Source organism: Archocentrus centrarchus, chromosome 8 (assembly GCF_007364275.1).
Source record: "Archocentrus centrarchus isolate MPI-CPG fArcCen1 chromosome 8, fArcCen1, whole genome shotgun sequence".
In the NCBI taxonomy this organism is placed as follows: domain Eukaryota; kingdom Metazoa; phylum Chordata; class Actinopteri; order Cichliformes; family Cichlidae; genus Archocentrus; species Archocentrus centrarchus.
Genome location: NC_044353.1, coordinates 27570478 through 27594910, shown reverse-complemented (window position 1 = coordinate 27594910; position 24433 = coordinate 27570478). Strand labels below are relative to the sequence as shown.

At 41.0% G+C, this 24433-nt stretch overlaps 1 protein-coding gene across 2 annotated transcripts in view; it reads right to left on the bottom strand.

The window, feature by feature from the left end:
• The window catches only part of plcd3a (phospholipase C, delta 3a), a 28954-nt gene that overhangs the window by 2010 nt on the left and 2511 nt on the right, over positions 1 to 24433 (bottom strand). For both annotated transcript variants that reach the window (XR_004020301.1, XM_030736327.1), the window contains exons 2-12: positions 10344 to 10511; positions 6443 to 6671; positions 5623 to 5752; positions 4826 to 5051; positions 2235 to 2436; positions 1876 to 2020; positions 1422 to 1574; positions 1153 to 1329; positions 914 to 1064; positions 652 to 768; positions 304 to 482 (exon numbers count right to left, since the gene is read on the bottom strand). Coding sequence is in view for 1 of the 2 variants with exons in the window: in XM_030736327.1 (XP_030592187.1) it covers positions 304 to 482; positions 652 to 768; positions 914 to 1064; positions 1153 to 1329; positions 1422 to 1574; positions 1876 to 2020; positions 2235 to 2436; positions 4826 to 5051; positions 5623 to 5752; positions 6443 to 6671; positions 10344 to 10511 (1877 nt within the window). In the remaining variant the exon portion in view is untranslated. The remainder of the gene's footprint in view (positions 1 to 303; positions 483 to 651; positions 769 to 913; positions 1065 to 1152; positions 1330 to 1421; positions 1575 to 1875; positions 2021 to 2234; positions 2437 to 4825; positions 5052 to 5622; positions 5753 to 6442; positions 6672 to 10343; positions 10512 to 24433) is intronic.

Below are 24433 nucleotides of genomic sequence, written 5' to 3'. Positions count from 1 at the left end.
ATTTCAAAACCCCCAAATTGCAATTTGACCTGACCGGACGTTACAATCTGGACAGCACATAATAGCTCTATCTTTAGACACCTGTTTAGGGATAAGGAAACACTTCCCGAGCAACAAGAGAAGTGGCCCCCTCCTCTATGATAAATACAGACAGTAATAACAAGAACTAAATGACACTATGGAGAAATAGAATGGCAATACCGTAATAAGTAAATGATAAGTTCATATTTTTAAATAATGTGCAAACGTATATTTAGGAAAACCACATGCCCTTAATCTTAGCTCTTTGTAACAGTTACTCACTCGTATAGTCAGCTGAGTGGGGGTGTGACCGGGGCCTCCTCCCGTGTTCTCTGGGTCAAAGGTGGATGTGGGACTGCACAGAAAGCTTGGTTTGAGGATGTATCCACAGCGACCATTTGAGAGGAAGCGGCCCTGGTTCAGGTCCATCTGCTCTCCGGGTGTCTGGAAGTTCAGAGCCACTTAACGGTGCAAAGAGGAGAGTGGAAGGAGACAGAATTAAACTCAGTGAAACAGTGGTATCGGTGGGTTATGTGTGACGTGATGGCAACTTGCAGAAATAAAACCCTTCTCTCGCCTTTATTTGCTTCTATCTGAACAGCATCTTAGCTTTTAGTGTGGAATACCAACCCATCTGGCAGCCACCGTTCCACATTTCCTGAGGATCATAGTTGGATGATTGAAGGCGCTGGCCACCAGGGTAGATCCGGCTCAGCTGCCTGCTGTTGTGTCTTACAAAAAGCTTCCCTGCAAATGAAAAGACAGAAATCCACGAGCCGTGATACGTTGAAGGCTAATTATGTTTTCTGTAGAACCAGCTGCACGAAAGGACATGATGCTGGCAACATTTTCTCTCTGTAATGTCAAGTTGCAATTAGTTCCACTGTTGTACCAGAATCTTTGATGAGCTTGAGGGCATCATTTTCAGAGAAAGAAGACATTTCATTTGGTGGTTTTTCAGACACATTTCCAAACCCGCGGAAGGGGACGCTCTTGCAGTAAACCACCAGCTCTGATAGCTCGGGGCTCAGTTTCAAACAGATCTGGAAAAGGCAATGCAAAGAAAACCGGTCAGTTAGCTGTTTTTGGTAATAGCTTCCCCGACTCAATAACAAGCCTTTTTGAACTGACCTTTGCAGGATCCTTCTTGGGTGTGTTTAGAGGATCCTTCTTGGGTATGCTCTTAATGCTGCTTGATAGTTCATCTTCAAAGCTTGAAGAGAAGCTGGCATAGCTGCTGGTCTTCCCCAGTTCACCCAGGTGAGGAGTGTGCTTCTTTCCCTTTACCAGAATACACCCCTGAAGCTCCTGCAAGGAAGGCCATTGGAATAAATTCATTAGAAAACCAAATGGATCCAGCTCTGTGTGTGTGCATGTGGGTGGCTGTTGGGGTGCTGTACTTCAGGAGAAGGCAGCTCTTTCAGTGGCTGGTCACTGAGAGGCTTGGTGAGCAGTTTGTTGCCCAGGATAGTCCTGAGGTGTTTGGCCATGACAGCCTGCTGCTCCACAGAACAGTGGTTCTCCAAGGACAGGATCAGAGGGTATGGGGACGTCTACAGGGAGAAACACAGGAAAACTCTTATGCAAAGACATTAAAATATAATTAGCTCACATTATAGAAATGTAGAACCCAAGAGTGTAATACTATAGTGCAAACCAAAATACCACAGGCTTGTTTCAGAGCCAAGTATGTATCCAAAAGAAGCGCAGTGGGTTGTGAAACTAGGAAGTGCAGTAATGCAGACTGTTCACTGTCTGGATGCCCACTTATTTCACTGCAGGATGGCACAGCTATGAGCATACTGTCTCAGCTGAATATTTCCATGAGTGAGTGAAAACTACCAAATCTCTTACCCTGAAGGCATATTGGGAAATGGTTTCAATGACTTCCTTAAAGGGCACTTTGGAGGTGAGTGTGTGGCCGTGGTAGATGACAGGTTCACCTTTATCTCCATCCCAGCAGTCCAGCTCCACACATCGGCAGCCCTGAATCAGAGCCCTGACAGAGAGACAGATTCATTCATTCATTTGTGTGTCAGAGCACACAAACCAGAGGGAAGCGCTCATCTCTGAATGAGCATTAAAACAGAAAACATTCTTTAGCATATCTATGTTCACAGCATGACTCAGATAACATAGGATCCACATTTACTGGTTACATATCTGAATGGACTGACAGTTTGCCAGTGTTTCATTCCTTTCTGTCTCAATACCTGATGTATGGCTCAGTGCTGCTCGCGCTGGTGACTTGGTCCTTGGTCAGGTAAGTGTTGTGTGACGAGGAGATGAAGTAGTGGGCCAAGGGGTGGCTCATGTCCTGGTGGACTCTGGCATGGCTAGGGTTGAAGACATCATTCTCCAGAGAGAGCATGTACATGGTGAAACCATTCTGTGTCATGAACAGGTTCTTCTGAGCTGCAATGAATGGGATTGTATTTCCATCAAGTTACAATCTTTAAGTTTGCTTATCAGGACAATTAAGGGGTTAAGAAATGCTATGACAAGAGAGGCTTATAAAACCTTTGTAGAGTTTAGAATTAGATGCACACTACATCTGTATTTTAATACATGTAATGCAATCTAAAGAACTAATGCAAATAATTTCTTGTCTTAATTTCAAGAACATAACTCAAGCAGTTCAGTGACTTATCTCAGCTTGTGCTACTGTTATACTAGCTTAGTTATTTTTATTTGATCTTATATCTTTTACTCAGGATTTTACTCAAAATTGTGGAAGGGGAGTCAGGAGAGCAGGAAGGTGAAAGCTCAAAGGAGGATGTATCAGCTTTTGAGGAGCCTGAGCAGCAACAATGTGATGGCACCCACCATCCACAATAAGAAGTATTGCTTAATGTCAGCTAAAACTTTGATTTCTTCTTTCACTCTGTTGATTTATATAATTAATAATAATATATATATATATATATATATATATATATATATGCTAAAAGTGCATTAAACTGTACCTCTTGTTTCTTTATCAATGAAATTGATAAAGTGTCAGAGCACACAAACCAGAGGGAAGCACTCATCTCTGAATGAGCATTAAAACAGAAAACATTCTTTAGCATATCTATGTTCACAGCATGACTCAGATAACATAGGATCCACATTTACTGGTTTCTAGTTAAAGCCGGTTCAGTAAGTCGAGACAGATTCTTCAAGATCAGGCAGTTCATCAAAGTAACAAATGATCTTGATGGTAAGAGGGAAAAGAATAAAGCCCTCTCTCTGAAACAGAATGCAACATGGCCACTTCAATCTGCTGAGACCACGGAAAGATTTCAGAGCTCTAGTACTTTTTATCCACAATGGACTTTTGGTGTCATCATTTGGCCCTTGCTCAGGGTCCTCAAAAAATCAGTACGTCTTCCTCTGAGTTTCACCTTCTTGCTCTAATGTCTGTCCCTCCTCCACTTCATCTCCTGACAGCACTGAATGTGACTCCACTTCCACAGTAAAATCCTGTCTGTCTCACTCAGCCCTCTGTCATACCATCCATTACTGCCATGGGTGACCTAACAACCCAGGTTTAGGTGAATATTAGATGTGCAGAATGGAATTCAGTAAAATAAAATAAAAAGCTCAACCATGAGAAGTTATTTGTTAAAGTATGTTTTAGTGTTTTTATCATCTGAACCTCATCTAACTTCATCAAATAAAAAATACATTTTAACAGACAAATCTACACAAAAATGGAAACAATATCATTACATCACATCATCCTGTAATCAAATAAAACCCACGTCCACTACAAGGAATGGAAGATTAAATATACAAATAAATAAATAACCACTTTGACATGCTAACATCTTTAACGTCTTTCTTTCAACCACAATGCTTATGCATATACAATACTCACTGGTCCCTTTATTAGGTATTGTTCAACTGCTGGTTAATGGAAATATCTAATTACCCAATCATATGAGAGCAACCTTGTGCTTAAAGCATGTAGACATGGTCAAGGTGATCTGCTGAAGTTCACACCGGACATCAGAATGGAGGAAAAAAAGGTGATTTAGGTGATTGAACGTGGTATGGTTGATGGCGTCAGATGTGCCAGTCTAACTACTTCAGGACCTGCTGATCTGCTGGGATTTTTTCCACACAGCCATCTCGAGGCTTTACAGAAAGTGGTCAGCTGAAGAGAAAATGTCCAGTGAGGGGCAGGTCTCTGAGTGAAAATGCCTTGTTGAGGTCACAGGAGAATGACTATACTGCTTTGAGCTGATAGAAAGGCAACAGTAACTCAAATAACCAGTCATTACAACCAAGGTATGCAGAAGAACATCTCTGAACTTACAACGCATCAAACCTTGAAGCAGATGAGCTACAGCAGCAGAAGTGCCACACCAGGTGCCACTCCTGTCAGCTAAGAACAGGAATTCGCTCAGGGAAACAGGCATCCAACCTGGTACTAACAAGGCATATCTAATAAAATGGTCAGTGAGTGTACATACTGTATAATTAGCACTGTCAATATGGTTGAGTTGTTTGAAATTTTGCAAAAGAATACTGAATAAACCCAAACTCAGTGAAAAAAAAGTGTAATAACTGTCATTCATTTCATTTTAGCCAAATGGGCTCATGCTATGAGCGACCTTTTCTTCCTTAAACACAAAGCACTCTCACCGGTGGATCACTTTTTTGCACAGTAGCAGGAATCTGTCTCACATTTTATGGTAACAGACTAAATCACTATTTTGTCAGTCAGGAGACAGCATTAAAAGGCACATTCAGAAAGTATATGATAATATTTTGGGTTCCTCCTTTAAATCCTTTAATGAGTGTTTCTCAGACTTACCCCAGTCACTGAGCTCATAGGTGAGTATAAGACTCTGAGCATGATTCAGCGACGCGTCCTCTCCTTGGTCTCCCAGGAAATCACGCAGCTCAGCAGTGGAGAGCTTACTACCATTACTTGAATAGTGTCTAAACACGGCATCTAGCTCAGGCCGTCGCATCAGCTCCCTGCAGAACTCCTCAATCCCTGTATGATCCAGACGGCCATCACCAGATCGGTCACACCGCTGAGGTGCAGAGAAGAGGTGTGAGTTAAAAAAAATTTTTTAAAAAAAGGTCAAGAAACCAAACACGCAGAGAAGAAAATAGACAAATATCAAAGGCTGTATGCTTTTATTTTGGGAGTGCATCAAACTCCCTGTGGGAAAAGCACCTCTATAATAATTCAACGCAGCTGTGCACACTTATATTAAAAAAAAAAAAGCATGGTCTTGTGAGGAGGGACTGCATTGGAAGCTGCACAGAGAAGCAGAATAATATCAACAGTTCTGCTGTAATAGAGAACTGAGGGGCATAGCGGGCAGTAATCCCCCAGAAAAAAGAAATAAATGACTCTTGATTTATTGTGGGGAAGATAAGAGGGAGGAAGGGGATAACGATATGAAGTGAGGCCGGTGGCTGGCTTGCCGCTGGGGTTGGTAATTGAACACAGACTCTAGACTCCAGGGTGTCTGAGGAAAATCATACCGCCTTAACTAGAAAGCAACAACTCTACATCTCTGTGCTTCCCTCACTTCTCTACATTTTGTGTTGCTGAATATTGAGCACACAGGTACTAAAACATCACGTGACTCTGACCTTGAATAAGCAGCGGGTATGCTGCTCGTTCAGGTCGATGTTGATCATCTGCAGCAGCCGTCTGACCTCATCGTAACTCATATTGCCGTCCTGGTTCTCATCTGCTCGCTTTAGGTACCCTCGGATCCAAGTGTGGGGAGTTAAGAAATTAAATAAGACTAAAGTAAAGTGTCAAACAGTTAAGACAGTGTTTGGACAAACCCAACTAAATTGTGCTGTCATTTGTGATATTGCTGGGTTTTATTTGTTATAAAACCACTTGGTACCTACTCCTCACCCAGGAAGGGGAGCTGTATTTAGCTATACTTCCCTTATTTATTTTATTTTATCCTGCTTTTACTGAAAGGGGTTGCATTTTTCCTTTCTATACTGGGAAGAATTAAGTGACAAAATACATATTCAGTGCACAAATTTGAGTGTTTCAGTAGAATTTTTTTAGCCCATTGAGAGTTTATGGTGTACTGGAATGGCCACATATTTTTGTGGCTATTCCAGTACACCATTTTGTGGCAGTTGTCAATTTTATTTAACAAAGAAAATAAAATAAGGGAGAAACAAAAAAAAAAAAAAGAGCAGCGGGGAGGACCTTGTACTCTACCTGAGAACTACACTCCTATTTTCCTCTGGCTATGAGAGATTGTAATTAAGAGTTGTAGCTGGGCTATATTTAGACAGGGTTTTTTTTATCTCGTCATTACCGCTCACCTTAGCTATGCTGTGGACGTGGGATGGTACATGTGACAGCAGAGTCAGTCACCATAGCAATGCTGCCTCAGCTACACTATATTTATTCTAGCATATTGGAAATTGGGCAGGATATTGGTCCAGTTTTTCCTTCTGAGTCATGTTGGCCGCTTGCTCCTTTAGCTTTCGGAGCCCTCGCACCCAGTGCTGAGCTTCTTCTGCACTGCGGCACTTGATGTAGAGGCTCTTTCTGCCTCCTTTGAAGACCATCGTGAAGCACTGGTTCTCTGGCACGGTTCCAGACAGCCGCCTCAGTGCCTCCGACTGGTAGCCTTCACACACACACTCCACCTCCGTCACTGCAACTGGGACAGGAGTGATAATATTGATGAGTAAATAACTTTGGCAGGAGAGCATGGATGCACAAGAAGCAGCTGAAGGTCAAGTCTGAAAATCATGAATGCCATCTAACAAAGTGCCTGATACCTGCTCCTCAACAGGCTAATTTTAACAGACCAAAAAATGGCATGAGAGTAATGGCTTAGACCTTCAGTTTGTGGTCCCTGTGCTGGGAGTTAAAGCACCAGTACTGGGATATAACATGTGCTGCTAGAGGCTATATTAGCTAAAATATAGTGCAGTGCTTCTCAAACTTTTTTCTGGCAACCCTGAACTTTTTATTAATCATTAACAATAGCAAACATATTTAAATAGAATTGTAGTTGATTAGAACCAGCAAACTCTTGTTTCTTTCCCCTAAAAAAAATAAAAACATATGCATTCAACTTAAGTTTCATATTTTTCAAATGGTTGTTGGCACCCCACCTGCAGTGCTCTGCACCTGCCTGTCTGACAATAGCAGAATGTAGATGAGACAAAACAAACATATGACTGAAAAGGTGTAATGATTAAAACAAACAAAAACCTTTTGCACCATCTAAAACAATGTGATTAATTTTCAGGAAAGTCAGAAAAAAAAAAGACCATCCACAACAGTTCTTAAGAAGTAAAAATGGGGCTGATTTCTTAGTATAAAACTGCAAATAATTAAGGGATTACATCATTTAATATAAATAAATGTTTCCATAGTGTAGTGGTTAGCACCTTTGCCTAACACATTCACAACCAGGAGGAAACACAAAACCCATCGGGGTCACAAGTTAGTGTCCTAGTGCCAGCTGGGATAAATGGCAGGGTTGCGTCAGGAAGGGCATCTGGGGTAAAATCTGTGCCGAATCAAACCCTTGGGAAATAAAGGAGCAGCCGGATATACCAAATATAATATCATCATAAAATCAAAGGAGTCCGAAATATCTCTGCACCCAAAGGACCACAACTAAAAAGAATATAAACAGCACTGTAAACAAGGTCTTGCTTATTTAAGCATGACAAGACCAAAACCATGTTCTGTACATATCACAACAGCATCACTCTGTACAGCCTGGGTATGGATCTGGTCTGCCCACAGTTCAGACCTATGAGTCATTAAAAGCTTTTGACACAGTAAAGAAGAGGACAAAGAAGAAGCTACTTTCGACTGCTCCCTTGCCCTACATGTCCTTCCTGGAATCAAACCTTTTACTTGCTAGACAAATATGAAATTAAAACTACGACAAAGGACATACTGAGCCGCTGAGCATCTGAAATCATATATCAAGCAAGACTGGAAAATAATTATGCTTTCAAAACTGCAGCAGCTCATCTCCTCAAGTCCCAAATGCTTGCAAGGTTTCATTAAAGCAAGAGGCGTTCCAACACAGCAGTAAACATCCCCCTGTCCTAAACTTCAAAATTCATAATTAGCATGTTTCAATTTTTTTATGCTGTCTTTGTACTGGACTAGCTTTTTCTAACACAAGAACTTTATTCAGCACAGGAGCTCTTCTTCTTTTGCACTGAGATGCCTGCAGTGTGTGATCACTCAGCTGGGCAGTAAGTAGTCTCTGACAATAGCCTCATTCTATTGCTAGAGGCCATAAAAGCTTCTGCAATCTACCTCTTTGAAATTACTCCACATTCTTCATTTGTGGTTATCCTAGAGCCATGGTAGAAGTAATATGTACGTGTGTGTGTGTGTGTGTGTGTGTGTGTGTGTGTGTGTGTGTGTGTGTGTGTGTGTGTGTGTCCAAGTTTTAAGTGCCGTTTCTTATGCCAGGAGCTTTTGAGCATGAGACACAACCCTGAAGCTGTCCCTGGAGATGAGCTGGGAGCTCAGAAAAGAGGAACCAAGCCAGACTTTTATCCTGGACACAGACATTTGGTCCTCAGCAGCCTGCCAGTGTGGCATTATCAGTGCCTGAAGTGGTCACTCTGTTCTCACGCAGGTTGTTGTCATCATTGTGAGGACGGTTACACACTGCAGCTCAGCCACCTCCGTGTGTATTTGTGGCATGGCTGAGGCACAATCAAGACAGCCTTCACACTCGCTGACCCACAAACCTGCCCACGCACCCACTCCATGAAGCAAGCGGGAGGGCTGGGGGGGGGGGGGGGATTAAGCTGCATTCTAACATCAGGGTGGAGAGTACAAACAGTGCAGCGATGGGAAAGCCAAAGGTCAGGCAGCGAGGCACAAAGCAAAACACAGCTAGAGAGTAAATTTTCATCCAAGAGAAAAATTAGTTACAAAAACTGAAATGGAACAGAGGACTGAATTAACACTGCTGTGAAGTCTCTTTCCTCTTCTGCTCCCACCGACTCTTCCAAGAATTGTGCTACAGCAATTTAGGCCATCAGCGTAACCCTGAGATGCTGTGATGGAAGAGTTGAGCTCTAACGAGATATGTGTCCTACATACTGTGCTGACATCCTTCAATTCATTCCCTGAATACTAATGTTAAAAGACATTAGTATCTTCCCCTTGTGTGCTTTGGCACAACATCCCAGTAAAAGTAGTACATAGCTGGTCATTTAAAACAGTAGGTTGGAAAATTAAAGCATTATAACAGTATCATATGAACTGTGAAATTTATTATAGTCTATTAAGCCCCCCCCCCCCACACACACACACACACAAACACATTATTTTATTACAGATAGCTGTGCTTTTATAGTTCTATTTGTTTTGCAAAAGATGCCTTCGAAAGGCACTGAAAATAAATATGAACAATAACATAAAAATCTAATCTGCTTTTGCAGTTTCATTTTACACTTAAACAGCTTGAAAACTTCTAAATATAACTTACCTTGTTTTTAAACCTTGTGTTTATACGGGGAGCAATAACAGGCCCAAACTTGTAAGAGTGGGAGCTGAGCCTGTAGGCTTTTATCTAACTTCAGTTTCGGCTACCCTCTGTGACAGAAAGCAGTCATTTCTATTTAACTTGGTCTCTGACCCTTTTTCTTCCAAGGTGAAACAGTCAAACAGGAAGAAGAGGGAGAATCTTGACCAGCCACTCTCAACCAAAGCAACTTATGTGTTGACTTTCCAGAGAGCAGCTTCACTCTCAGGTTTCCTTGATCTGCCTTCCACATGTCAAACAGTCGCTGGAGAGATATTTAAAGGGCCAGTCACAATTTAGCCACACCCTGAAGCATGCCATGTTTTATCTGCAGTTTTACTCTAAATCAGACCATAATCTGAGCTCATGCCTGCTTCAGCAAAAGGTCTAGGTGTTAGTAACAATATTACAGTAAATGTGTATTAATAAGCTTGAATTAGCACATCATAATCACTGCAGATTACATAATTGCCCTCCTTAGTTAAAAAAGAAACTATAACTCTCTTCAGTAAGGCAAAGGAGGGGAGAGAGCATGAGAGCCAAGATAAAGCAGCTCAACAACGCCGAACAATGTGCAGGCTGAATGAGCGCACTGAATCACATCCCAGTTCCTACTGGACTGGCTTTAAATATAATTCTGCTTCCACTTTCCACCTAATCTCACATTGTAGTCCACTCATGCTCACATTCAACTCTTTCTCATAACGAGCTCACTTCTCCTACTTCATTACATCATGATGGCACTCAAGCCAGTCCCCACGCCCCGCCACACACTGAGCTCCCTTTACAGTGCAGCTAGATTTCAGCCGAACTTACACGTCTGCTGGGCTTTGGCTTTCCGGGAGCGCTTGGTGGTCTCACACCACAGTGTTAGTCCATCCTCCAGCAGCTGCAGGTTGCGCTTCTTCTGCCACCTTGAAGAGCGAACTTTCACCACGCTGGAGCCCTGCATCATCACACGTATGTCCTCATTGTCCAGAAGCCCTGGAGAATGCACACACACACACACACACACACACACACACACACACACACACACACACACACACACACACACACACACACACACACACAAAACAAAACTGGAAATGTTAATGCAGGCATCAGCAAGTTGAGTTGGACTTGTTTTGACATACTGGCCTATTTTTTGATGAGGGGCTATTTTTTCTTTCCCAAGTTCCCAAACTTTCCTGAAACTTTAGACAAAAAAAAAAATTGCATTCCACAGTAAAAAAGAACGGTGGCTCCTTTTATTGCTGTCTGTAGGATTTACAGTTCATTGCTTTAATTAAAGTGCTTAGAAGCAGTAAGCTACTACATCTTCAGACCATAGCTACTTATGTTTGTTCAGTAGCTGCACAAGTTGGAAATTTTCGCTAAATGTGGCGGTTAGTATGATCAAATGTTGCTATCGTAATTTCTGTCAGGGTCCTTCTGCCCTGTGTTTTGTTTTTAAATTCTGTTATCATTGATATTCCCTATGGGTTTTGATTCTCAGTTCATTATATATTTTGAGTCCTGTTCTTAGTCACAGATATTGTAAGTATTCCTGTTTCCTTTGCTCTCCTTGTTTCCCCACATCCTTGTGTTGCAGTGCCTGTTTATTTCTCCCTCAGTGTGTCTACCTCCCTCCTGTCAAGTCCCCTGTATTTGGGTCATGTCGGTTCCTTCCCCGCTTAGTTATACTTCCTGTTTTATTTTCCTAGTCTCCTGCTCCCTGTGTGTTGTGTTCTGCTTTGCTTCCCTTGTCTTGTAAGTTTGAGCCAGTTCACCTGTCCTCTCCAGGTGTGTTCTGTTTTCCCTAATCACCCTGTGTGTATTTAAGCCCTTTGTTAAGGGAGGGAGGGGTGTTTTCCTCCGCTCATTGTCACGACCTTGTCGTAGGTTCCCTCTTGCTGTGTGTATGTGTTCTTGTTTCTCTGTGAGTTTTCCAGCAATAAACCTGAAGTTTTAAGTTCAGTCCTGTCTTTGAGTCCTGCATTGGGGTCCTCAATCCTGCCTGCCAGTATTACATTACAATTTTCAATAAGTGAACAAATTGCAGTTTGATTTAAAACAAAACTACCCTATTGAAATTCACAAGATACACATGTAAGTATGCAGTGCACTTATAGCAGGTAAGGCTACAGTAAAAGTCAGGGACTCTCCAACTTCAACAAGATTAATCATCTGGAAACCACAAATACCACTACAAAACTTTGTAAGAAGCCTTCCATGTAAGAAGTGTTGAGATGTATCTCTGGAAAAGTCATGAGGTAGCCTAGGTCAGGGGTTGAAAACCTGTACTATCAAAAGAGCCATTATTAAGCAACTTTTGACCAGCAAATTCTGAGTGGAGCTGCAAAACATATTTGAACCTTATAAAGAAAATGACAGTCTATTAAGCACTGATTAGCATATCACTAGAATAGCTTATTAATAAGTATAAATAATTAAAATCTTTAATCACATGTGACTACTTTGGAATAGGCTATTTCTGATTACTTAATTTTGATTTTCATTGCAGTATTACAATGTTTTTTTTTACATTTATGAAGTTATAAGTAACAAATGAACAAAACTACATTTTTGTAATCAACAAAAGAGAACAATAATGTGGGGTAAAGAAAAAACATAATTATCATGCACAGGCTTACTCTGAAACAGAGCGGCTACACGGCCATGTGAATCCTACCTGTGTTTATGCAAATGAATAAATGAAAAGCAGCCTACTTTGATAATACACAAAAAGAGCTTTAAAAAGACTAAAAAGGAAAAACAAACGCGACAGTCTTTTTACTTCAGCTGCATACAGCAATCAACCTTCGGACCTGTAAACACAGTGAAATCCTCCTCGCTCTCGAAATGTCTTTGTTTGCATTGTTTGCATATCAGACATATCCGTAACCTAGCTGTGTCGGCAGTGAGAGCAAACAAATCTGTCCACACGCTATTTCCTCCACAACTTTGATTTTTTTTTTTCTTGGATTTGGAATCCATACCTAATGGGACTCAAGACTTATCATTTATGTGTTTACATCCATGCTCTTCACTGAACCTTAAAAAAAAAAAAAGAGCAAATGGTTGCTGGTTGTCACCAGATACAGTCACAGAGAGGGTGCTGTATCAAAAACCTGCTTGGGATTGCTTTGGTTGCTAGCAGATTATTGTGGTCACCTGTAGTTTGCATGAAAGCTGCTAACCTGTTTATAAACACTCACCATTGGGTCACTGACTGGTCTCTAAGCCTGAGCGAATGGGTTTTTTTTAGCAATCAGTTTCACTGTGACTGCAAGCAGCCACTTACAATCAGTTGGAGAATTTTTTAAAGATGTTTCACCTCTTATCCAAGAGGCTTATTCAGCTATAAACCAAAAGGTGGAGCGTCCTAGGGTATTTAAACCCTAGTGTGGGTTGTCCCACTGTATTTCTGCACCTAAAGGATAGAGGTCACTGTTCGAGGATGCCAATGTTCATTGTGAACCGAGAAGAAAGATGGTTTGAAAGAGGAGTAAGAGGCCACCTATCCCCACTGTGAACAACCGTCACTGAACAGAGGTGGTGGCTTAGGACACCAGCTGGCAGCCACCGACAATGTAGTCTTGAGATCCCTTCCCAAGCACCTCAACCTCCACTCAGACCTTATTTCAGGTCCCCTCAATAAATCACATGATCGGGTGGGGAAAGTGGTTTCACCTGAAACTCCAGGTGTTAATGACCCATGCCTTTTTTCACACCTTGGCTCATTTGATGATGCACATGATCAATAGTGGGTTGATGACCACCGCCAAAGGGGACAACCCACACTAGAGTTTAAATACCTGGGACTCTCCACCTTTTGCTTTTTAGAATTGAAGAAACCTCTTGGATATGAAGATGAAATGTCTTCAAAAATTTTTTTAAAGAAGTCCAGTTTTCCAGCTCTTTAGCTCACTCAGTCTTCAGTAAAGAGTATAATAATATCAGAAATATGTTTTATGTGTCTCAGTGTGGTTTTAGTGTCTATCTGCTTCATTCAGCTGTTTTTTTTTTTTTTTTAAATCTACTGAGATTTTTGACAGTCTGGCTGCATTTGCTGATTTTAAAAATGCCTCCCTCTCAGTCAGCCATGTTCTTTGCTTGAAAACTGACCTCACTGACAGTACTTGAACAAATATGCTCAGCACATCTTTGCTTATACCCAAAACCTTGGGTTGTGTTATATATATACAAACCTTGGAACATGTGATCAGTGCTTTAGACCAATGTGAGTCAAGCTGTCATGGATCATCTTAAAAGGTTATTTTATGTTTTAACAAAGCAGCGTTTCTCTGCTTTCTTTGAGTCTAGACTTCAGGTGACCGAACTACTGTAAGTTCAAAACGAAGCTGAAAGAACCTGATCAATGGGATGTAATTCAGTCATGATAGTTTGAAGATTTACTTCTCTCTAGGGGCAGGAGCAGGCCAAAAAGCAGTAGGAAAGAAAGCTGCTGTAACAGTTAGAGTATGGAAAGTTTGTGAAAATGTTTGTCCGGCTGTATCGTTTACACTAGTGCTCCCTAGCTTTTACCATCAATGGAAATGTAACCCAACTGCACTGGTTAAAAACGGCTTTAGGTTGTAAGAATCTGTCACTATTTGGCTTTGCCACTGAAATGACCAGGGTGTATTACAGATAAAGAAAAGACCACTGCAAATTTAAAAAGGCCCTTTACTGTGACATGACGAATTTTGAGACTTAGCTGACAACGATTTAAGGGAATAAAATACCGGCAATGAAAAAGGCAATAGCCACAGCTCAGGGTGAAAGAAGTGTTTGTTTACACAGCAAAAAAACACAGCAGTTTCCTCCACTCTCATTCCAAAGGTTCAAATATGACAGTGTTGATCCAACACTCTGCAGCAGACATGTTTGCAAGATGCAAATGGAAAAACTCGATGCACATACAGTGCTGTGAAAAAGTATTTTCTCCTTCCTCATTTCTTATTTATTTATTGCATATTTGTCCCATTTACATGTTTCAGATCAAACAAATTTTTATATTAGACAACGATAACCCGAGAAAAAAAACAAAATGCAGTTTTTAAATGACGATTTCTTTTATTAAGGGAAAAACATACCTGGCCCTGTGTGAAAAGTAACAGCCCCCTTGTGAAATCATAAATTAACGGTGATTAGCTAAATTTCTTGGAAAGCTCAGTTCCATTTCACTAGCCATACCCCGATTATTGAAAGACATTTTGAATCAAGAGATTACTGAAGTAGAACCTGTCTGACAAATTGAAGCAGGCTCATAAAGCAACACGTCATGCCACGATCAAAAGAAACTGAAGAACAGATGAGAAACAAAGTCATTGAATGACAGAGGGTTACAAAGCCATTTCTAAAAGTCACAAAATAACCCAGAACAACACTGAAAGAACCACAGGCCTCGCTTGTCTCAGTTAAGGCCAGCATTCATGATTCAACAATAAGGGAGAGGCTGGGCAAAAATCACCACTGATCAAAAAGAACACAAAGAAAGGCTCGTCTCACATTTGCCAAAAAAAACATCTTGACGATCTCCGAGACTTTGGGGAAAATATTCTGTGGACTGATGAGACAAAAGTTGAACTTTTTTGGAAGGTTTGAGTCCCGTTACATAAAAAAGATCATTAAAGCAAGAGTCAAACATGGAGGTGGTGATGGGGAGATGGTCTGGGGCTGCTTTGCTGCTTCAGGACGACCTGTCGTAATTGAAGGAACCATGAAAAGACCAGAAAATCCTGAAGGAGAATGAGGGAGAAAACAAAAAATGAAGGTTTTGGAGTGGCCTAGTCAAAGTCAGGACTTAAATCCAATTGAGATGTTTTGGCATGACCTTAAATAGAATGTACTTAAAAACCCACCAGAATTACCCACCTGAATTAAAACTATTCTGCAGAGAAGAGTGGGCCAAAATTCCTTCACAGCGATGTGAAAGACTCACTTTCATTAATAAGACACAATAATTTTAAAACGGCATTTTGTAATTATTCGGATCATCTTTGTTTAATATTCAAATTTGTTTGACGATCTGCAAGTGTGACAAATATGCAAAACAAGAAATCAGGAAGAGGATAATTTTTTTTATGTTTTTTTTTTTTTTTTGTAGTAAGGAGTGTTTTCTTTAAATTCTGCATGCTTGTGAAGTTGCCGTTTTCTTTTATACTAAGTCTTTCTTTTATACTTTCAATTTTACTAAGTTGTTACAGTTCTCACTGAGAGGGTTTGAAAAATGTTCAAACTTTCAGGAGTTTAAAGGTTCTTCATAAAATGAATTTATGCTTTCAAACAAACATTTATTAAAATGTTAAAAATTTACTGTTGGTTAAAAAAGTTACATTAAGAACCTGGTTACTGCAAACTGCTTACTAAATAAGTAATGCAATTAATAATTTACAGTACAAATGCTAAACAACATTCATGCCATGTTGCCTCTTTTGCAAGGATGACAGAAGAAACAGCCTAAGCCAGCACTCCCTCACTCATCAAATTATTCTCCAGGATTTAGTCTTTTCTGCTCACATTTAAAGACAGAGCCTCATTTGTTTCTTTAGCCCTTAAATCACAGTCCTCATACAGTCAGTGCCAAATTCTTCAATGGCCTCCTGAAGTTACAGCACACAGAAACTGCCCTCCACTCCTTCCCTCCCTCCGCCTGAGTGAAAACAAACTGGGTGCAACCATGGGTTTCTCCTCATCAGGGTTGAACACAAAGAACTCCCCCTACCAGGCCTCCATCTATAACTAGCCTGTTTTTCCAAGTTGTTACCATGTGCAAGGGATTCCCACAAGCAGAGCACAGGACCTGATTAACTGCAGGTTAGTGAACACGCTAAGCTGCCCAAACAGCCTTAACTGGCTCTGCCTCAACTCACTGCTTCACGATTCATTGCCAGCAACTCCAGCTTCAGCGAGATTCCTGATTTACCATCTGCGTGATTTTATTATATGCCCACAATGTAAACAGTGAGTAGCTACAAGTCTGCACATATGGGCCTACCAATACATTTGGTACAGTTTGGCACACTGTGTGCTTCTGAAAAGCCTCTCCATAAGTGTGCAAATGGAGCGATAGGCATGATACTTCAGGCCACAGAGCTGAACTGTATTTTCTTTTCATCTTCTCCTGCAGAAAATCTGCTTGACATCCATTTGGTCAGCTGGTCAAATCTCTGCATGCCACCTTGTTAGCAACCACGCTGATGTATTTTAATGCAATCGCTTCAACACAGTGCAGAATTTAAAAAATATATATCAAAAGAGAGAAAATAAAATGAGAACAACTTTGAATCTACAGCAGAGACAGCAGACCATAGATTATCTAAAGCCACGGTGCCTCTGTGCTAATGTTATTGTATCAAACATGCTCAAAATGGCAAACTTAGATAGCTGATATTTGCCATGTTTAATAAGTTTGCCATTTTGGTTTACTATCTTTTGCTCATTAGCTGTAAGCAATACATAGATAATTAGTTAGAAATTAAAGCTGTGATTCTAATGATGATGCTGTAAGAAAAACTGTTAATCTGCCACAGCCATCTCTGGGTAAAAAAGGCTCATTTAGCAAACAAATGCTGAGGCACCCATGAAACCTTTGTCTTAAAATCAAGGTATGGTCCAGGCATCAATGAAAGTGAGGTGGTTATTGAGGATGGGGGTGGTCAGCAGTTAAGTAAACAAGTCAGCCAGTTGACATCTACAGAAGCTGCACCTTGGTTTATTCTGGGTGAAGTATTTCTAATAAACAAACATATAAATGTTTGTACTGCTATGTTTGCACACCAAACTATAGCACTGCTATAGTTTGGTGTGCCAAGAAAATATCCCCTACAATGTTACACCACCAGCAGCAGCCTGAACCATTAGTATAAGACAAAATGGGTCCACGCTTTCATGGTACTTATACCAAATTCTGACCCTAACATCTGCATGTTGCAGCAAAAATTAAGGCTCATCAGACCAAACAACATTTTTCCAATCTCCTGTTGTCCAGTTTTGCTGAGCCTGTGTGAACTGTAGCCACAGTTTCCTGTTCTTAACTGATAAAAGTGGCCCCGGTGTGTTCTCCTGCTGCTGCTGCAGCCCATATGCTGCACGGTTTGACATTCAGAGATGTTCTTCTGCATACCGTGGCTGTAATGAGTGGTTATTTGAGTCACTGTTGCCTTCCTATCAGCTCGAAGCAGTCTGCCCATTCCCCTTTGACCCCTGGCATCAAAGGGGGATTTTCACCCAGAGAACTGACGCTCACTCAATATTTTCTCTTTCTCTTTTCTGTAAACCCTGAGAGATGGTTGTGGGGCAAAATCCCAGCAGATCAGCAGTTTCTAAAATACTCAGACCAGCCCATCTGCCACGTTCAAAGAAACTTGAATCACCTTTTTTCCCTCATTTTGATACTCGGTTTGAACTTCAACAGGTCATCTTGACCATGTCTAAATGCCTAAATGCACTGAGTTGCTGCCATGTGATTGGCTGATATTTGTGCCATCCCAAATCAGGCATTCTTAGAATAATATAGGCACAGTGTAATGTCTTAGAAATAAACCGTTTTCAATAAAAGTACTCAAGGTTCATTCAGTGAAGTACAACAGCTGCAAGTTCCCATTTGGCAGAGATAACTAATCATATGGAAGGAAGAAGACACATAAAACTGACAAAACTGCAGCCAAGAGAATATTTGGGATAATGTGATCCAAAATACAAGGTTAGGAACGATGATTTGTGGTTTAGAAAGATTTTAATCCCAGATTTACTCAAACCTCGGGTGGCTACGCAGGTCTGCAGAATTTTGAAGTGCTGAAATAATGGCGTCCGAGACAGTGTGAGCCAAGAGGCTGCAATGTACACCAAGTTTTTAAAAGCCCAGCTCTATGCTATAAATGAGCAGTGCTTTAAAAAGTGCCACGTCATGTTGAGAAAATGAGATCCTCAGTCAAGGCAGTAAAAGCCCGGACTGAAAAACAGTCATCGGGAAATATCAAAACTTAACAAGCGGATTACAATTCATCCTGTGGGGGACAGAGACGTGTGTATCACATATTTAATGACAATCAAGCAATGGTGCTTCAATACTGTGAGCAGCAGTGGAGCTTCAACACTGAAAGGAGGATCAAAATCCAAATAACTATATCAGCTGGTCAGTATGCTGTGTCTGCATGACTCCTCTTCACTCAGGCCCACATACCAGCTCCTCCCGGGACACGGTTCACGTTTCTGTCAGCATAACAGCCACCATGAGAGCCAGCTAGCAAAGATTCTAGCATAAAGATAGACAAGTAATGGTGTTATAGATATAATACAGGCCAATTAGAGTTTCTCAATTCTGTGCCACAGCTGTCCCCTGAAGGAGGTCAGGCAACAAGCAGAGGCATTCAGTCTGCATCTCCAGAAACTGAAGCATGAGATTCCAGTTTAAAAGATGAAAAATGATCAGTTGAAAACTTTTTTTTTTCTTTTTTAAGTACTTTGGAATCGAGCCTCTCTGTGGAATTTCCTGATTTGAACCCCCAGAATTGCTGCCAATGGTTTTTGGACAGCACAGAGCTGAACATGAAGGCAGTGCAGCTCAGTTTAAAATGAGCAGCTTTTAGTCAAACATTCTCTTTGTCTTTCGTAATGAATGAAACATCATTCATTTGGTCATTAATAAGCAAGTTATAACCACACAGAAGGACTCACTATGTGCAGCTGCACAATCTCCCACTGAACAGATATCACAATAAAATATCTGGACAAAAATAATAACAAATGTTTTAAAAAAAAAGGGGGGGGGGGGACTTTTCAGCTAACTTTCATCTTATTTGCCAACATGTGTTTAAATAGCTCATCAAAGCACAAAGCAAGGTCACATCAATGCACATCAATGTATTAACAAGGCTATGACCCTGATTTTTAAGCAACATTAAAGCCAAAGCTCTACTGTTGATGATTTACTGTTTTCCACACTGAGCTTGTCAGACTTAACCATACGCAGGAGAAAACCAGATGGTGAGAGTTGTGCGTTTTGGTAGAAGAGAAAGGGGATTCCTGTTTTCTTTCGGACAGTGCATGATTAAAAAGAAAGAAAAAAAAAAGTTTCAAAACCCCCAATAACCCCAATAAAAGATAACCGATTGTCACTTACTTGAGATTTGTCAGGGAAGGCTGTTGACAACAATCACAGACGTAAAGCATAAGCAAATCTGTGAAATTTACAGCTGACATTACTCAGATCCCAAACAGATGAATCATCACCTCAGCTCATGATCGTGTTTACGTTCAGCTTGTATGTACAATGTGTGAAATTGTCCCAACTGAAACTCATCCTGGACGTTGTTATGTAAATCTTTGCCTTATGGAGGCTGTTTGCTCACACAAGAAACTAACTGCCGTGTACCACCGTTAACACTACTGCCAAAACTACGCTCTCTTTCTTTCAAATCCCCCAAACCCCCGTGGGTACATCTGTGGCAACAAATATATTTATCCATGTGTGCACTTGTCTGATTCTTCTCAGGCCACGTTCCTCGCTTCGCCTGCAGGGAAAGGGACTTACACTGAGTGAGAAGTCCTTGAATGAGGAAGTCGGCGTAGTCCTGTGACACCGCATGACGCAAAACCTTTGAACCCAGGTCATCCCCACCAGTAGATTACAAAACTATGCGGTGTTTTCTGTTTGATGTAAAAGCAACTAAGACGTGGTGGCTGGAAAGTCACCTGACAAATTTATGACAACACATGGTGGTGAGGTGTGTACTTGGGTGACCTCACTGGCTTCATTATTAAGCATTAGTGGGACACTCAAATATAGCATTGACAGTGTTACGTTTTCAGGCACAGAGATACAGTTTCAGACACACAAGTGTGCGCATAGTGTCAGAGTTTCAGCATAGCGTCAGTGCAGAGGTCTAAATCTATGTTTGCAGACTGCTGCGAAAAAAAAAACATTAAAATTCAGGAGTTCTGTTCTCACAGCAGCGCATTGTAGAGTTACTGCTGACACTCAAGTGTTGGATTTCTGAGAGATTGTTTCTGCATTGTGTATTTTACTGATTAAGCCCTTTTTTATGTGCGCGCAAAGCAGGGTTGCAAGAATAATCAAACTTTGCTTTCAATCACAATTTTGGCTTCCAGTGATTATTTCAAAAGATAATGGAGATTAAAAACAATTATCGTGCTCCACTCTGGTTCGCTATAATTATCCTCCTGCAATTTAAAACCCTGGTGCTGTCATCCAATCGTTGCCAGATTGTACTCCGCTCTTAGCAGTAGTGTTGCTTGGCTCACTAAGAGAAGTTTAGAAATGACTAAAATGGTTTGATATTTTGATGTTTGAACTTACCTGGCTTGTCCGTCTCCTAGAAATCGCCTCTGGTGTGCCTACCTGTTTCACCTGGATACCTGCCTACCTGGTCTAAACGGCCCATCTTGTCACCAACTCTTTGGTGCTGTATTCATTAAACACTGTTAACTACTTAATTTATATTTGCTTAAGACTCTTCTTCTTAATAGCTTAACAAAAAAAAAAAAGAATTTCCCCAAAGTGAATAATAATGTTTAAAAAAAAAAATCATGATTTTTAATAATTGACCAAAATAATTATGATTTTTGACCTAAATGAGCAGCCCTGACCCTCAGCAGCCAGTTTATTAGATACACCTTGAACCTCCTTTTGCCTTCAGAACAGTCTTAGTGCTTTGCAGCATGGATTCAACAGGGAGCTGGAAAATCCCTAAGAGATTCTGGTCCATAGTCACATGATAGCATCACAGTTGCCACATACTTGTCAGATATGCAGGTGCTCTGCTGAATTGAGATCTGATGACTGTGGAGGTCGTTTGGGCACAGTGAACTCACTGTCATGTTCCAAGAAACCAGTGTGAGATGATTTGAACTTTGTGACATGGTGTGTTGTCTTGCGTTAGCGGCCACCAGAAGATGGGTGCACTGTGGTCATAAAGGGATGGACGTTGTCAGCAATAATACTTAGATAGGCTGTGGTGTTTAAACGATGTGTAATTGATATTAAGGGGCTCAAAGTGTGCCAAGAAAATCCCCCTATACCATTACACCACGAGCAGCAGCCTGAACCTCATACAAGGCAGGCTGGATCCACGTTTGCATGCCAAATTCTGATCTTACCATCCTAATGCTGCAGCACAAATCTTCCGCTGCTGTAGCGCATCTGCGTCAAGGTTCGACGTGTTGTGTATTCAGGGATGGTCCTCGATGTAACAAGTGGTTATTAGAGCTACTGTTACCTTTAAAGGCTGCAACGATTCATCGAGTAACTCAAGTAAATCGATTATTTAAAAAAAAAAAAAAATCCACGACGCTTCGTTTAATCCACAAATCTGCAGCGCTCAGGTGTCACCAGGTAAGTGCGAGCGCTTTACCCACATTTGCGACTGAAAATAGACCTGCAGTACGAACGTGTTCAGGATCGCGCGTGTTAATAAAAAGCATTACAACATTAAACCCGTGCAGCCCCCACTTTTTCAACAAAAAGACGGATAACGCAACAGCAGCAGTGACGATGAAACACACTTTCCTCTTTGACGTGGAGTCTGTCTACACGCACACGGGGAAGAGCAAAGAGGCGGAGCCCTCGGAGGCGGAGGTCCTCGCTTCGGCCTTTATCAACCTTTGAGACAGGTGACAGCGAGTTTTCTTACACAAGTTGGCAACAGTGGTCCAGATAAAGGAGGAGAGTTGAATGTAGGTAGCAGTCTCATCCCACAGTGTTTTCGTTAAATTTGATATTCTAACATTAAACAATAATTGATCTATGTCATATGGGTCTAGGCAAAGCATTAAAGTTATTAAGTTATTTCATACAGTTTATTTGTAGTTCGAAACATATTTATGATGTTTTTTTTTTCTTCACTTTTTGTCTCTCCAAAGATGCTGCTCCTGCAGCCTCGATTGCAACTACAGTACATCCAAATTAACAATTATGCTAATTAGGTGATGACGCCATATAGTGACCTCTATTTTCAGCAGCGGAAAATTTCCCGTATTTTTAAATACAAAACTTGACAGGTATGGTCTATGGCAGTGGTACCTGCAGCAAGCAGGGGCGAGGCTAAAGGGGGGCAGCTGCACTAGACCATATTTATTTCTAGGCTTAGGTAACTTTATTTTTCACATTTAATTAATATAAAATAAAACATTATGGTAATTAATTAAATTCTATCAATATTTCTGAAAAAAAAATAAAGAAAAATAAAAGCTTTTTTTTCCTGGGCCAGTAAAAATGTAGATGCACCAGTAAAACTCTGATCCACTGACCTGGAGCTGTTAGGTGGGACACGGGATTATTATTCACATTAATTATTAACATCTACACCATCAGAACGTCAGTTTTCTGCACAGGGAAAACCACAGTTCTGAGGATGTTGATATGCTCTCTTTTCTTCCTTACAGCCGCTACATGCTTTTTAATAAAGGCTTACAACCACACATTCCTTCATTAGCACACTCAAACACGCAGACACACACATATCCAGGAGATACAACACTGTCAGTGTTGTCACTGAATTGCTGCCATGTGATTGGCCGATTAGGTATTTGTGTGAATAAGCGGTTGAACGGCTGTACCCAACAAAATAGCCAGTAATTCCATATCTCATGCTATGTCTCATGGACCTGTTATGCTTTTCCTTATTTTGTATCATACATATGCTATGACAGTGTTGGATACGGTGGCCCAGAGGTGTCAGGTCATATACAAAAGCCGCAACACAAATACAAAAGCCGCAACACAAATACAAAAGCCACTTTAGCGGCCCCTTGGATGGTATAAACCAGACACGTAGAGTTTCAAACGGGTGTAGTTTATTTCTCTTCCTTTGGTAAGCACCAGACAGTGGTACTGTGACACTTTGCCATCTTGACACCGTGAAAACTACAGAACAAAGCAGATATAATTCACAAACAATTCTTATGAACATTATGTTACAGTATTAGTCACAATTCCAAATAGTGAATAAGTGTTAACAGCTCCATAACCTTTCCTTTAAATAAACAAATAAAACTTTCAAACACATATTACAGGCAATCTTGACAAACTATGCAATTTACTCATATGAACAAATGAAATGACACTTTTCAGGTAAAACAAATAACATTTGTCATAGAGTGTACAATCAACATTTCTATACCTCATTCCGCTCTCCAAGGGCGCTAATCAAGTTTTAGACCCGGACCTCTCCACTAGCGAGCTCTGCACTAAAGAGCGTGCGTGGAAAAAAGAGCGAAACAGTAAAGATAATGCAACAAATGACAAGACAAGCTTGTGTCTTACGAACATCAACTTATAAACAATAAATACCACTTGGCTTTCTTCGTCTTCCACCTCACAACGTTATCTACACGTAGAGCCAAACCAGACGGCCGCAGAGTGTTGGCATGGCAACCGTAAACATAACCTTTCAAAATAAAAGCGCAACACGGCAAGAACAAACTGAAAGTTGCGAGCACACCCGGAGCCACCCATAAACACTCACTATAAAAGGAGAATGTTCATCACATTTAGTAGGCATTTACAGCCACAACGGAAATAGAAAACCACAACGGAAGTGACGCAACCTGCAACATAAGTAACAGTGCCTGTTGAATGAAGAGAAGCTTTGCTTGCTGACAGAGACGATAGTCGACGCAGCAGCTAGAGCACATGTGTCAGGCTCAGTGTCCGCGGGCCACATCTGGGTCGCGATATAATTTTATACGTCCGTAAGATGATTTCATATCGCTATTATTAATGGCTAGCGGGTAACTTGCGCTCCCACTGTATACTACAAATCCCACAATGCACTCAACAGCTGCCGCGCAGGCCAAGACCTGTGCACAAACTCATTGCCAATGACACAATGATCAGTTATCAGCTGATAAAAACAACAATCATCACGTTTTACAGTGACATTTAAGCTAGCCTGACC